Source organism: Anabrus simplex, chromosome 1 (genome assembly GCF_040414725.1).
Source record: "Anabrus simplex isolate iqAnaSimp1 chromosome 1, ASM4041472v1, whole genome shotgun sequence".
NCBI classification, from domain to species: Eukaryota; Metazoa; Arthropoda; class Insecta; order Orthoptera; family Tettigoniidae; genus Anabrus; species Anabrus simplex.
In genome coordinates, this window is record NC_090265.1 from 67,532,144 (window position 1) to 67,549,201 (window position 17,058).

General features: G+C 38.7%; 1 protein-coding gene across 1 annotated transcript in view; it reads left to right on the forward strand.

The window, feature by feature from the left end:
• The window catches only part of Myo81F (Myosin 81F), a 718,007-nt gene that overhangs the window by 598,736 nt on the left and 102,213 nt on the right, over window positions 1–17,058 (forward strand). Inside the window, exons 15-18 of the mRNA XM_068228961.1 lie at window positions 7,164–7,199; window positions 7,499–7,700; window positions 7,794–8,237; window positions 14,080–14,275. Of these exons, the coding sequence (XP_068085062.1) occupies window positions 7,164–7,199; window positions 7,499–7,700; window positions 7,794–8,237; window positions 14,080–14,275 (878 nt within the window). The remainder of the gene's footprint in view (window positions 1–7,163; window positions 7,200–7,498; window positions 7,701–7,793; window positions 8,238–14,079; window positions 14,276–17,058) is intronic.

A 17,058-nucleotide genomic window follows, 5' to 3' on the forward strand; every position in this document is an offset into this window, starting at 1 on the left:
GAAGTATTACTAGACTTGGCTGGAGTCTCACAACTATTGAGGATTGTTGCCCAGTTGTACTTCCTCTTAAAATAATAATCACCACCACATCTCACAACTACACCATATCTCACAACTTGCAAGCTGTCAAATGAAGAATAATGTTGAACATGAGTAAATCTGTCCACTCTTGTGAACAGGACTGCATGAGAGTTTAGTAGGTTTGCTTGTTGCATAAGAGACAGTATAGAGAGAGAGAGAGAGAGAGAGAGAGAAAGAGAGAAGGATAAAATTAAACTTATGAAATGTCCGGTTTTGTAAAGTTCAGTATTGTGGTACAAAAGGCGTCCGTGATGCCATTTTAACAGAGCGAGCCTGGGTGAAGCATGTCAGGCTGGCTCCATGATGGGCAAATCACCAAGTCGCACTCCCCACCCTTGTGCCATTACGGACAACCCATCAGAGACAAGATGGGCTGGCATTGCTGCCATCTCATTTACTGCCCTGACAGTGTGGAAACAATGAGAATCACAAACAAAGGCCCTTCCATTTCCAGAGGTTTCCACGGGGTTCTAGTGCCTAATGGATCTCGGAAGGTCAGTCCCCTTATATAAAGGTGGCAGACGAGTGCAAGATAATTCAGTTCAGTTTGAGCTCAGTCAATCTGAGGCTGAGAGCGAACGTGACAGTGAAGAGTGCCAGCGAGAGAGTGCTGTGAGATGTGTACCGCTGAATAGTGGATCAGCGTGCTACAGAGTCGACAGAGATCTGTGAGTGGACAACAAGGAATTACAGTGCAGAAGAGTGACTGCAGTGTTCGTGTGAACCATGTGTCTCACGTGGACTTGTTCGACTGTTGTGGGCATGTGTAAATTGCGGCTGCTTAAAGTGTACAGCAAGCTTTATCCTGAACTACCCTAGGATATAAGTGATAGTGTGCAGTGCATGTGTATGTGAACTGTTTAGCGTAACTGTTTTAGTCTGTAAATATTAGACTGTAACACTAGTGTGACTGAACACAGAGAATTGAGAGAGCACTAATGAGTGTAACTGTGCACCTGTGTAAGTAGTTATTACAATTAATAAATCTTAGTGTAGAAGCTACCAGTCATGTATTTATTTATCTACTACCAACTCATTTACAGAATTATTCCCATGGTGATAATATATAATTTAGGATGTACCATCTTATCTGACACGACATGTAGGAGAGAGAGAGAGTTCAGTACCACTGTTGAAGACCCACCAACAAATTGAGGCAGATATTCATTTATAGGAAGAGGAATTAGGGAATGGAATAATTTATCAAGGGAAATTAAAATCACAGGAATCTGCAGCATGAAAACCATTTTTGGAATATCAAGGGAAATTTTTAATAAATTTCCAAGTTCTCTGAAATCATTTAAGAAAATACTAGGCAAATATTACAGTTGATAGGGAATCTGCCACCTGAGCAACTGCCCTAAATGCAGATCAGTAGTGATTGAAGTGGGAGAAGAAAAATCAAGCTCTCAGCGGAGAGATGACTTGGAAATACATTAGTAGACGAATAAGCTTGAATGTGGTTTTTGAAAGTAGGCAAAATCATAATCTGAAGATAAAGTTGGAATTCAAGAGGATAAATTGAAATAAATGTCGCTTATAGCAAGAGGAGTTAGGAATTGCAATAATTGATGAAGGGAGATATATAATAAATTTCTAACTACTATGAAATTATTTAAGAAAAGAAAAGACATGGTAAACAACTAATCGGGAATCTGCCACCTAGGTGACTGCCCTGAATGCAGATCAGTGGTCAATGATTGTTGAATATTGATGGATTGCAGTGTTGACTGTTAAACCATTAAATGAGCTGTGTTGACACTTCTAGCCATCTCCTATTTTTCTGGTAAGTTTTCTTGACAGCCGTTCAACTTATATTGTGCAACATAGAATTCATCACTTTCTGTTGAGTCCAGTTCTGGGTACATTTTATGGTTTATTCATAAGCAATATCGTTTTGTTTTCTGCAACATCTCACAACGGCATGCACACAGACTTTCTTACATGTATAGTATTGTCAATCACATATTTTAACTATACATGGAAGAAGGGGAGTCTCTAAAGACCTTCAAGAACAAATAAACTCCTGGACAGAAGCTGCTAAAGAATATGGACTCATCTTCAGCCAAGAAAAAAGTGAGGTTATGGTCATGAAAAGATATGGACAACCAGTGGGACACATTGAAATGGAGGGGAAACAGCTACAGATGAACCATCAGTATAAATATCTTGGAAGTTTTATCTCTGATACTGGTTCTGTAGACAAGGAAATTTCCCACAGAATTCAGACAGGTACCAACTTCTACAAAATAGTTAAAAGACATAATATGGAACAAAAAAATACCAACAAAATGTAAGAGAGTCATATATGAAACCTATTACGTACTAATCCTGACTTATGGTTGCAAAACGTGGACCATGAGAAACAAAGATGTTAGTAGAATCCAGGCAGCAGAAATGAGATTTGTCCGTAGCATGATCAGTAAAACGCGGAGGGACAGAGTCCGTGATGAGGAAATACGCAAGCAGATTCAAGTTGTAAGACTGCAGGACAGAATAACAGCGCAGCAACTGAGATGGTATGGACATATGCGACGCATGGGAGTTTACAGATTACCAAAACAAATGTATGATCTAAAACTTGAAGACAAAAGGTCAAGAGGGCGACCAAGACTCAGGTACAAAGACATGGTGAAGATTGACATTGAACAGCGAGGGCATACTTTGGAAAGCATTGAAGAAGGAGAGAAGTTCAGAGACCGGAACTGGTGGAGAAGCCTTGTTCGCCGACCCATCACTTAAGATGGAACAACGTGGGATTTTGACATTGATTGATGGAAGAAGGGGCCATTATCTCTTTATAAGGATCTGATAATAATCACATTACTTTGCCCTTCAAAATAAAAATCACCGCCACCACCACCATACTATTTCCAATATAGGCTGAGTTCTGGCACCATTTCACTACTACATGAACTTTACTCTGAATCCTGTTAGAGCAAGACATAAACTACTATGTAAAATATACATACCTAACGACACAACTGAAATTTTGAAACAAAGAATAAAATGAGATATCTGCACCATTTGGTGCATGATTTGGTGGGCATAAATCTTAGTGAAGATTGCCATTAACTTCTAGCCAAGATGAGAAAAGTGGCAAAACAAGAATAACATTAAATATTTGTGATGAAGGAAATTAGAAAGCTTTCAACAAAAGTGATAATTCTCTTGATTTCTATAAATACTGAAATGTATCTCAGCAAATACTTCAATATTTAGTCATGTATCCTTCATATTGTGTCCAAGATCCTCCTGACATCCATCTAAACTAGTCAGATTTCTGGTGGATCCTGATTCTTGGCAATCGTATACTTTGGCAGCCATCACTATTGTCATTCACATTTTACTCAACTGGCAAGGGAAGCTTTTGGACCTCCAGATGGCAATCATCGCAAAACTTTCTGGGGTGAACAAGCAAGAGACCAAAGTAACTGGTGTGAAATGCAGCATTTTGCAATGGCCTGCAGTCATAAAGCCAAACACACTGTACCTGAAGGCCATGATATCACTGTGTGATACTGCACGTTACTGACTGTAGCTTCAGCAGGATTCAGGGCATGGGCTTGTTCCTAAGCTAATGAATAATGTATGTGGAATACATTTATACTATTGTGTGTTTAGCAAAATGACTTGTAACCCTCATGCTTTGGTGAATGAGGTGATGTAGAATTATCAAGCGGACAGCATGCCTCCAACAAACATCGACAAGCACATTGCATGGAAGTTGTATAACCTACTAGAGCAACATGTTCATGGCAGTGCTGACAAGTGGTAAGGACAGACATTGTGGTGTGATAGTGATGGAATGTCAGACACTATCTAAAGATATTCACATGCCGGAGACTTCAGCACACAATGTGGCAACAGGTTCCAGTTCTATGAACCATCACCCCAAGAATGAAATAGAAAAGTATCCATGAACAGTCTTTTGAAAAAACAATGTAAAGTATTTATGTCAGTGTCAAGATTGAAAAGAAAGCCATTGCAGCAACTGCTCAAAAATGCAAGATATTACTGGAAAAGGTTCAGCAAATAGTAAAGGAACTTGAGAGGGGTGGGATGCTAGAACACAGAAATGCTTGAATTCGTGAGCATATGTACACCAAATTATGGAATGTGTGCAACATAGATCATGCAATTCACTACAAGCATTTAAAGGAGTGGGCGAAAGAAGTAACCTTCCCAATTTTTAAGCCAGCAAGGATTTCCTGCACCAATTCAAATGCTGCTATAAAATATCATGCAAGGTCACAAGGTTCATTTCTAGGCAGGATGTTACTTTAGACACTGGTGAGAGGACGAGATCATTGGCATTTGCACGCAAAGTTACGGCCTTCAGTTTTGCTAATGCAATCAATGCTAACAAGATGTTGAATATGGATCAAAGTCATTTTGATAATTCACGTCAAATAGAACACTATCAGTGACCCCGGGGGAAGACTACTGAGACTACTGAATTTACTGTTCAAAGCATTGCATCTACTACCCACTTCTGCACCATTAAAATTCTTATTTCCATGTCAAGATGCCTTTCAAAGAAAACATCTGCTTGCAGGAAGCAGGTAGTAATTTGGCAAATGTGTTTCTAACACACTACAACATATGCAACCTCTTACCAGTGTAAGATGTCAACAGCTCTCACACTGTCCTGGATGCATGAATTACTGGAACCAGAACTAAAGGGAATATTGCTTCTGTTGCTGGATTCATGGTCCACTCAAAACTGACAAGACTGTCGACCAGAGCCTTCAGACACAGGGATGTAAATGTGTACACAAAACTCATACCACTTAAAACCATGAAGTACTGTCAGTCTCTTGACGTCTATTTCATTTGTCAGTACATGCTATTTACGTGATGCATGAAAGAGTACGTAGATCATAATGAAGAGAAAGCCATGAACCTTCATGACAGGATCTTCATTTTCAAGTTTCATTCTTTTATATGCAACTAGCTGACTGCACCACAGTACCAGCCTGTGCTTTGCTATGCATGGAAGGTGTCTGGGTACGTGTCACAGAACCCCCCTCTTCCATTTCATAATGTGTTGGGTATCACTCTTGCTGTTCTTGACACTCCTGACTGTGATTCCAGTGCTGTCATTGTTTGGTTGTGGTGCAAGATGCAACTTTGTTTGCAGCACCACCTTCTCACACCATGTTACCATGATGTAGAATGAGGTGTGTACCAGTATGTATAGTTTTTGGAAATCTGAATTTGGGCAACTATGGACCTCATAGAATCTAAGGCTATCTGGTCATTCACTTCTTCTTCTTCTTCTTCTTCTTCTTCTTCTTCTTCTTCTTCTTCTTCTTCTTCTCCTCTGTCCTTGGGTATTATCCATTTGGGCCTACATTGTGGTGGTTTCTCTGCAAACTTCTTATTGTCAATTCGGCTTCTGAACTCCTTTCTGTTGTTGATCACATCTGCTATAAGTCTAATTTCCTCAGTACCCTCTTGATCTCTTCCACCTACTTCATTGTAGCCTTCAGTCCTATGATATATTTAAAGTATTTAAAGATCTTCTTCGTCAATCAGTTCTCGTCCATTCTCATCAGATGTTCACAGAATTTAACATTCGTTTCCGCATTGAAACTGATATTTTCAGTGTGTCTGTAAAGGTCCTTGTACTTTCTTTTCTTCCATATTCCATCAGTATCTCCCAGTGGTCCTAGAATTTTTCTCAATATTCTCCTTTCCTTTTTTTTCAATTTCCTGCAGTTTGCCTTTCTTATTCAGTGTTAGGCTCTCCGAACCATACAAACCCTCTGGTTGTATTACTGTGTTGCAGTGTCTGAGTATAGCTTTGAAGGAAATTGCATGCTTATTGTACCTGTTATCAGTTAGTCTGTAGACCACTTCCAGTTTTTTAGCTCTTGCCTTATCTGCCTCTTTATCCAGCCCATTTGGTTGTATCCATTCCTCCAAATATTTGAAGTCATTTCTTTTGATTGTTCCATGTTTCACTTCCATGTCTCTCTCTCCTTGGTATCCCTATTCCATGTGTTTTGTTTTCCCATAGGAGACTTTAAGACCACTTTTCTCACCAATTTCATGAGGACTATCCAGCATTTTTTGGGCATCTTCTCGATTATTGGCTAAGATGGCAAGAGCATCAGTAAGAGCTAAACATTTAACTTCCAGGTTCTGTCCTTTCCTCCCAAGGTGTAATCCCTTTTATTCCTTCTGTTTCCAAAGCTTTCTCCCACGTTCTCATGATTTTCTCGAGAATGATGTTGAAGAGGATCAGTGATAGGCCGTCTCCTTGTCTGACTCCTGTCTTTATTTTAAAGGGACCATAGATTTCTGTAAAGAACTTGACTTTCAAGATGGTGTCCTTCAGATTTTGTTTTATTATTTCTCTCATTTTCCTGTTAATCCACATTGCAAACAATACAGTTGCACAGCCTACTTTCTTAAGCCTTGTCTAGCTTCTTCACCCCACAAAGTTTTGGGACACCCAAAATCTTCCCTTATGAATCATTTGAACTGGGAGTTGATCTTTGCTTAGTTCTAGTGAAGACTTCGTCAAAGGTGTGTTTTAACAGGTGATCAATTAACTATACACTTATTTTATTCCCTTGCTGCAGTGGATGATGATGATATTACATTGTCATATGATTAATATAAAATTTACATACACTTGAATATTTAATGTGAATGTTTCGAGGTTATCAAGGACATTGCTATATTTTCTACTAAAAAATATACACAATTTTAAAGAAATCAAGATCAGCATTATTTTGTTGATGCTATGGAAATGGTTAAATTATAAGATACTTATAAATAAGTAATGACTTAGGAATACAATTTTAGTGCCAAATATGCCTTTTCATTTTAGATACATGACTGATGGGAATTTTCAGGACTAGTAAATTGAGTTCTAGAAATGGTAATACTTCAACATATCACGCTAATATCAGCATTGACATGTGTCTTGAACAGTTCTTCAAGATTGTAAATATGCTCTTTGTTCCATGAGATTATGAGTGGGTTTCCACAGTTTGTTATTATTTCTTAGCTGCTCAGTTGTATGATAAACTGTAGATCATGTATAATAAGTTATTTTTGATTCCCAGCATGCAATATCATGGCTTGGTTGGAATGGATCGAGGGTAAGAACTTCATGCATGTGACCATATTCTACTGATGGGATGTGCATGTTAGAGCTTTGGTATATTTTATAGAAATGCCATTTTATATAAATAATATCAATAAAACTTCTCCAACATAGAATTAATGTTTATAATGATTAGACAGTTGCCTATATTATTACAGAAGAAGAATAACAGTTCTTATTATGAAACCTTACCAGCGTTTGAGAACAGTGCTTATTTGCTTCAAGTTCAGTGTTAAGCTGGTCTTCTTTATTCTGTCATGTGTCTAATTCCATTTTTACTGTGTGAAATTTTAGGGCTGCCCAACAGGAAATTGCAGTGCTTTCACAAATGGCTGAACAGATTAATCCACGTCTGGCTACTACTGAACCTTCTGGTGATGCAGTAGATCTTGATAATCTGTTTGCCTTCCTTTCTGACGTTCAACCATCACGTAACCAGATAATCGATGAAATAGGTGAACGCATGAACGAGCTAGTAGAGGATCTAGATGTAGAGGTATGTTTCACGTTAGTCATTGTATTGGTATATTAAAACCACACATACTACATTATATTTTCAAAACTGATCCTATTATGTTCTTCTCTCTAGCTTGAGACTGTGATCCAGCTGGAGAATGAGGGTTTAGGACAACATCCAGCTGTACCTCCCTGTAGTCTGGATCTTCAGCCTCCACCTGTACGAAATCTGGGTTTACCATCTTTGCCAGAGCCTACTGAACCACCCCCACCACCTCCACCAGTAGATGGTGTTCCACCATTGGTGAGCTCCCCACTCACATCCTCGGAACCCATCTACGAGTCAGTACTGCCCAGGGACGAGTCGGTGAGCGGTGACCTGTGCAACTCTCCGCTGCCACCTCTGCCTTCTGCACCTCATAAACTGCGACCAAAGAGTCCTGGAGTGGAGCGCATCCAACGGGGAGGTAGTGTTGGGGCCGACAGGATTCCCAGTCCTCGTCCCCGACCTGTCTCCCCTCTGGTCGGCTCTCCCCGCCAAAGTCGCCCCAGCTCTCGTGGATCTACTGTCTCCGGAGTGAGTAAAGATCTGCTGTATATTTTATGTTCGATAGTGGTTCGCATGAAATAAGACCAGTCAAGGTTATATGTAGTGGAGTCATTAATTTCATGGACTGGCCATCTAGTTAAATTAATTAAAAGAAATAAGTTTCATAATGATAGATCCGTATTGAACTGTGATTACAATAGAGTAAAATAATATATTATTATTGGTCCACCTTTTCAATACAAAATGAAAATTACATAGGGACTAGTTTCGACCTAGTAATAGGTCATCATCAGCCTGAAGTAAATTAAAGCGTAAATATCGAAGAAAACATAAACAATGTAAACACAAGTACAGTCTTTTTAAAGGTACATACCATGTGGGAAGTTGAGTAGAGATATATTGGAATAATTGGAAGAGTTATTATTTTTAATATATCTCTACTCAACTTCCCACATGGTATGTACCTTTAAAAAGACTGTACTTGTGTTTACATTGTTTATGTTTTCTTCGATATTTACGCTTTAATTTACTTCAGGCTGATGATGACCTATTACTAGGTCGAAACTAGTCCCTATGTAATTTTCATTTTGTATTGAAAAGGTGGACCAATAATAATATATTATTTTACTCTACTGGCCATCTAGTGTCGCTGTGGTGCACTATAGGGGAGAGTTTGCACCATAGGATGTTGCCATGACAGTTCTTCGCTAGTCCCAGCAAGACACAGTTGCGTGCATACAGTATAAGCAGAATTACGGTCTCTGTTGTGAAGGCTGCATTAATGTCAGCGGCAGAACTTGAGAATTCATAGTTTGAGCAACGGGCAAATTTCAAGTTCTACCAAAAATTAGGCAAATCCGCTAGCAAAACGTTTGAGATGATCAAGTCAAAATCACCCGGATAACCCTTACGGGAAAGAGACGCAAAAAGGCAGGTCAAAAGACTATGAGATCCTTGAATTGTTAGCGCCAGTCCACGAACATATTGACTGTGGTACATACATAGGTGTACACTGTTTTGCCTACACTGTAAGCACCAGTGCAAGAAATTATTGACTGTAGTAGTATATCCCATACCGCATTAGAGTTGAAAACATGGATCAGTATCAGCTTTCAAAAATAATTACAAATAATCCTAAGAATAAAACTTAATGCAAAAAGTAAGACAGTACGTTTTTAAAACTGAAATATGTATTTGGCTATTACAACGACAGCAAAAATAAAGACTTTTCTGAAATTCGGAAGTATATTTTTCTTTCAGTCAATAAAGAAGTGGGAAATATAAACTGGAAATAAAATAATTTAACATTCATGCTGAAATTAGATATTGCGCTCATAAAAGAATATGTTTTTGAAGTAAAGAAAGTGTTACAGGAATCACTTAGTTCCACAGGCCAGACAATATAAAATGTCTTTACAGGTCATCTAAATACTTCCAATACAAAAATTTGTAAAAACATATTGAAATTAATATACAGGGTTATTACAAATGATTGAAGCGATTTATAAATTCACTGTAGCTCCATGAATTGACATATGGTCACGAAACTCAACAGTCATGTAGAAAAACTCAAAAAGTTTTGGTCTAATGAAGTCGCACTTCAGATTTCTGCCACAAGAGCGCAGCAGCAGTGAGCAGTGCAGAGTGAGACAAGATGGCGACAGGAGCCAAGAAAGCGTTTGTTGTGCTTGAAATGCACTCACAACAGTCTGTCATAACAGTGCAACAACACTTCAGGACGAAGTACCACAAAGATCCACCAACTGCTAACTCCATTCAGTGATGGTATGTGCAGTTTGAAGCTTCCAGATGCCTCTGTAAGGGTAAATCAACGGGTAGGCCTGCAGTGACTGAAGAAACAGATGATCGCGTGTGGGCAAGTTTCACGCGTAGCCCACAAGAGTCGACAAAGAGAGCAAGCAGAGAGCTGAACATACCACAGCCAGACCGTTTGGAAAATCTTATGGAAACAACTAAAGCAGAAGCCTTACCGCTTACAATTGCTACAAGCCCTGACTCCCGATGAATTTTCAGCGCAGTTGCAACAGTCTATGGAAGAGGATGAGTTTAGTACGAAACTTGTCTTCAGTGATGAAGCAACATTTTTTTGTTAACGGTGCAGTGAACAGACACAATGTGCGAATCTGGGGGGGTTGAGAATCCTCATGCTATTGTGCAGCTCATTCAAAATTCACCGAAAGTTAATGTGTTTTGTGCAGTCTCATGGTTTAAAGTGCATAGTCCCTTTTTCTTCTGCAAAAAATCTATTACAGGACATGTGTATCTGGACATGCTGGAAAATTGATTCATGCTGCAACTGGAGGATAGCGTGCACTTCATCTTACAACAGGATGGTGCTCCACCCCACTTCCATGGTGATGTTCGTCAATTCTTAAACAGGAAATTGCCAAACTGATGGATTGGTCATGGTGGAGCTGATGATCAGCAATTCATGTCACAGCTTCCATGCTCTCCTGACCTAACCCATGCGATTTCTTTTTGTAGGATTACGTGAAAGACTCAGTGTTTACACCTCCTCTCCCAACAAACCTGCCAGAACTGCAAGCTTGCATCAACCGTGCTTTCGAATCCATTGATAGGGACATGCTGCACCGAGTGTGGGACGAACTTCATTATAGGCTTGATGTCTGCAGAATCACTAAAGGGGAACATATCGAACATTTGTAAATGTAAAAAGTAAACTTTTTGAGTTTTTCTCTGTGTGTGTGTGTGCGTGCGTGCGCGTGTGTGTGTGTGTGTTTGTGTGTGTAAAAAGCCTTGTGACAATATGTCAATTAATATAGTTATTGTACAGCTTTGGAATTACTCAAATCATTTGTAATAACCCTGTACAGTATATGTAGTATGCAAATCATCTTTAGAGTGACACATCAGGTATAATTTATTTACAGGAGTCTCAGTCTGCATCACTTGTACTTTCATATTGTGATGATCAATATGTTTGCTAACTTCCTGAGGAGACAAAAGAAGTCCCTTAACTCCACAAAATATTCTATTTCCATTCTGCCATTCCAGTATTCATGACTATTTCTCCACCTAATGAAATCAAGGGAACAACATACAAATGAGAATCTGAATTCTATGAGACATTTCATGAAATATAAAAGTTTACCTCTAGTAGATTTATTTATAAAGTTGTTACTTTGACTCTTTAAATACTTCTGTTATTCTTTCAAAAACACTCACACACTTTTCCTCATCTGCGACATAAAATACAAAAGGGAAATACTATATCCTAAAAACTTACTGAAAGTTATCTTTACTTTTTCTTAGGTTCCTAAACTTGGTCATCTTTGGATTCTTTAAATGTTACCTTGCTGTGCTTTTTCTCATCCTAGGCCTAGTATATGATAAGGGGTTTCATTATAGTGTCCTTTACACTCTGCTTGAAGTGGTCACTTGCTGGCAAAGCCTCTACATTGGTTTACACATTTAAACTACTCTTCTTGAATAATCCAGTCTAGAACTTCATGTATAAATTACTTGGTGTTAACAAATCTGAAAATCATACCCTTTTTTTTCCTTCAACAAACTAGGTAATTCACTTGTGCAAATTATACTGATGCACCAATTGATATGCTGCTTCATTTGTCAGATACAGCAGTTAATTCATCTTCTTAGATCTGGAGTCCATTCATCAGTTGTAAAATCATCACTAGTTTAAAAGGACAAAATGGAATGCATGCCATATACTATACAACTGTTGAATAATATCTACTGGTACTTTATGCGGAAGGTCAATATCATCCCGACCAGAACCACGTACACACGGGGCTGGATGAAGGAGTGAATTACTGGCTAACTTTTTTTCTCTTCAGAAAGAAATATGGAGCCCAAATTTTCACTCTTATTCTGGAAGCATAAGACAGAAAACATTTGACAATTCATTGAAAACAGTCCACGTAATTTTTTAAGAAACTCTTCGAGCTAAACTAATTTTCCTTTAAATCTGTACTTATTTCTGTTCAAATAAGCATTCATCTTCCTACAATAAGACTGAAAAACGATGAACATTTTAAAAACAGGTTTTATTATAACTGTTGAATGTCTTTTATCTCATTAGTTTCTTTATATATTACTCTTTTATATACAGTATATGTCTTTTTTTTTTTTGTACTCGCAAGTTGAAGATGACCTCAAGTAAGGTTGAAACATGTCCTTTTGTATAATGTTTTTGACAGACCCTTTATTAAATGGTAACAATTTTGTACTGAAAGGTGGACAATATACTTGTAAATTCATTTTAAGAATTTTTTAAATATATTTTATGCCACTTCGAACAATGTGGCTCATCTGATTGATTGGAATAATAGTCGTGTTATCCATGATATTGAGGAAACCTTCTTCTAAGAAATACAATGTACCTTCTAAATAATGTTTGAAAAACTTCAACTTTCTTTTCTGAGTAGTAATTTCATTCAAAAGTAATAGTCATGAAAGATCTAGGATTGATAAGGAAGAAGCTCTTCTGTGAAGACTGTCCTTTTGTGTTTTTATATCTGTACTTGTCTCTTCTGTTTGCTGCTAACTCTATTCATTCCAGCCTGTTATTATATATTTATTGATGCAGTGTGAAGTCCACATTTTGTCCAAATAAACTTTAGGCATATGATGCTTAGTACACAATAAATACCTGGCTTGTAAAATGTTGCCCTTGAGGCAGCAGTGTGTATGAATACTATTAAAATTTTTTGTTCTTCACTATTGTACTTTGTGACTGAAATTGTAGTACTTTCAGAAGTTCAAGAATGGAAGTTTCTAAGCTTCTTAATAGAAATCATTCCACATGATCATACAGATACTTGTTTGTTAAAAGCCATACAATTCAGTTCTTTGTGTTCCTGCTTATTTTCTTTATTGAGTTGAAAACAATCTCAAACTTCGAACATTTATCTAAGTACTGAAAATGAAAATCCACAGACTGTTTCCAGTCATTGGACCAGGTCAGGAATAGAATGAATGAAGCCCCCATCTAGCGGTGAGGATAGGAATTGTGCCGGCTACCGAAGCCTGTCGCACTCCTCTGGGGCAATGATTAATGAATGACAGATGAAATGAAATGGTACAGGAGAGTGTTGCTGGAATGAAATATGACAGGGAAAACTGAAGTACCTGGAGAAAAACTTGCCCTGCCTCCTTTTTGTCCAGCACAAATCTCACATGGAGTGACCGGGAGTTGAACCACAGAACCCAGTGGTGAGAAGCCGGTGCGCTGCCACCTGAGCCATGGAGGCTTTCTTATCTAAGTACTATTGATACATTTTGCAGACCTCACAAAAATTCCAAAATGTTGTTATTAGTTGTTGTTTATGACAAAATATTTGATATTATGATTTTAATTTATTATTAGCCTATGCAATATATTTCTTGCAATGCTGATCCTTAGTAGAACTCCTAACCAGATAAACCTTACACAGACCACTGGGAAACAGCTGGGTATAGATGTGGCAATCCAGCAGGGTCAGGAGATGTGGAAGTGATAAGGGATGGATGTGAAGACAAATGATCTTGATGGTGTCTGGTACGTCTTCAGCTGGGAGGCTGATTGTATCCTTAAATAGAACTAACAAAGGTTGTGCAATTCTAGGAAAACCACAAAAATCAATGGTGGTGCCCTAATTGAGGCATTCAGGGTGTGATGAGGAGTGAGGTGGTTTGCCATTTCTCTCCTCATTGTGTCAGAAAGTGCTGTTGCAGCACAACCATCCCTGTGAGTGCCCCTATCGTAACATCTGAATGCACTAGTCATTACTCAGTGCCACCCATATCTCATTAACTGCATGTAAATTCTAGTTTATGTTGCCTGGACCAACTGCAATAGAGGTTTTCATTTTGTGATTATTAGCAGGGTGTCCAGTCTTCCTATTCCTGGAGGTTCAACGGCCGGCTGGAGGATGATCCAGAACGAGAGCAACGCCGCAAAGTACGTGTTGAAAAGAAATTGCAGGAGTTGGAGGAAGATCGTGATGTACTGGATGACACATACCATGACATTGTGGAGTTTGCACACAACTACTTCAATTCACATGAACGTTCACCTGAAGGTAAATATCATCTCTCTGTGAAGTGCACATAGTAGTTTTTCTGTTGCATCAGTTTTGTAGGAAAAATATGAGATGAATTATATAATCATAGTGCAGCAACAGACTGGTCATATTCATTGTAGTTTGGAGTGGTTGCTCTTTTAGCTTCTTCTCAATAATAATAAATGAAAGTCGAAGTGTATCAAGGTGTAAGATAGGTAGAGTTCAGCCAGAATGTTGTGGCACCAAAATGCGAAGCTAAGCTAGCAGGGAAGGAGAGGAGTTGAGATATACCAATATGTTGATCGAGGGGGTGAGACAGCAAACTCAGTATTCTACAGCTGGACAGCTTGTTACAAACTGAACTGACACCCTTCAGGGGTACTGTGATGGACAAGTTCATTCCGCAGACCGAAACTTAGCCTAAGAGCAAGTGCCAAGACTTCCTGACTGAGGTCTATAACAACGAAAAGAGACATGAATTAGTGAGATACTTCTGAGTATCCTAGAATTATTATTTTTTTTTAAAACAATTTGCTTTACGTCGCATTGACACAAATAGGTCTTATGGTGACGGAGGGGTAGAAAAGGCCTAGGAGTGGAAAGGAAGTGGCTGTGGCCTTAATTAAGGTACAGCCCCAGCATTGCCTGGTGTGAAAATGGGAAACCACAGAAAACCATCTTCAGGGCTGCTGAGAGTTGGATTCGAACCCACTATCTCCCGGATGCAAGCTTACAGCTGAGCGCCCCTAAATGAATGGCCAACTCGCCCGGTAGAAAATGTTTGATGTTAGAAACATTCCCTTTTCTATGTGTCAAGAACTTTTGGATCTCACTCATAAGTACATGAGTTTGGAAACTTAATTTAAAAACTATTGAAACCAGTGATGAACCATGGAATTATGTGTACAGTGTCAAAACAAAAATGCAATCATCACAGTAAGTAAGGAAGAATTTGCTGCCAGAAAGTGAATGGTAAGTCAGATTGAATGAGAATGAGAAGTTGACTACAACAGCTGTGTAGTGCACCATGAATTTTTACACGAAGGACAATTGTGAATCATTGGTATTATGGTGGAAAACTGAAGTATCTCGGAGAAATTATCTGGAGAAAAAGGCCAACAGGAAGTCAATTTTGGAGCCTCCACCATGACAACGTGCCAGCAGAAATCACCGGTGGATCTTTGTATGATCCGCAAAAATGCTTCTCTGGACTTATCTAAGAAATGGAAATATGTTGGGAACATTATATCATATTTACTTGCATTTATCTCACCATCATGTATATCACGCACCCTGATTTTTGTTATGGAATTAAGGGAGAAAGGGGCTGCCTGGCCAAGGTGATAAAGGTGTGCTCAGTTCACCCTGAAGGACATGGTTTAAATTCTCCATCAGAAATTACAAGTGATAAATATCATTTTTGATCTGTATTGATGTTAATTGATTGAAATAATAACAATAATTTAACAATAATTTAATTTATTAATTTGTACAATATTGTATTGATTAGGTGGACAAATTAATACATTAAATTATTGTTATTATTTCAATCTCCATCAGAAAGTCGAAAAATTTAAGAAACTATATTTCCACTTCTGGAGGTGCATTTTGTCATGAGGTTTACTCAGTCTACAACAAAAAATGAGTACCAGGTTAATTCCTGGGGGCAAAGGCGGGTGGGCATAGAGCTAACTATTCTACGGATAGTGGAAGCCTTTACCTTCCACCCCTCCAAGGGCCTTCATGGCTTGTTCAGAGATGGCTTTGCTTTCTTTTACTCCTTTTTTTTAATTAAGGGAGAAAAATAATTCCTACATATATCTCACACCCATAAAAGTGCATTATGTTTTCTTCCTAAAGGCACCGGGCGAGTTGACCGTGCGGTTAGGGGTGCGTAGGTTCAAATCCACTGTCGGCAGCCCTCAAGATGGTTTTCCGTGGTTTCCCATTTTCACGCCAGGCAAATGCTGGGGCTGTACCTTAGTTAAGGCCACAGCCGCTTCATTCCAACTCCTAGGCCTTTCCTCTCCCATCTTCACCATAAGACCTATCTGTGTCGGTGCAACGTAAAGCCACTAGCCAAAAAAAAAAAAAAAAAAAAAAGCTTCCTAAAGGCGAGCACACAAATACCGAATGCTGCACCAAACAAAGCGTGTGACATTTGCGAGAATCATTTCACGGTCGCTGGATCGAGCATGCTAGTGAACGATTCATCTAGTTACTCACTGTTCCTAGATGAAACATGACATCCTTGTTGATATCTTGCATATATATCTTCATTATTTACTCTTTGAAAGTGAAGAAACTGAGAGAAAGATGATGGTGGCAGACATAATAGTTCGACAGCAAAGAAGTATATTTAATCGGTCCTAAAATTACCAAGGTGAATACCTCTTACAGAGCAGCTATCTCGGTTGAAAAAGACTAGCACAAGGGATGACAATAAGCTATGTGCACAGTGGAGAATGATCGTAGTCCTGTTCACTGTTTGTGCCATTGTGTGGTGCTTTGTCTGGAAACTGACAGCATGCTGTGATGTGTACACGAGCATTTTTACAAAACCCTGACCACATATGCACATTCTCTCTTTGGTGTGGTATTTGGCACATGTGTGTTCCCACCTTAATAAATTGCTTTCCAGTGCATGTTACCCTTACCTTGTTGGTGAGTTATGAAGAAGCATTCAAGCTTTCAAGGCGAGTTTTAAACTTGAGGTGACCACGCCAGTGAGACAGAGTTTAGCATATGCAACAGGTGAAAACAGGAAGTTGCTTTTGTAACTTCCTAAAAGTTGAGAAAAG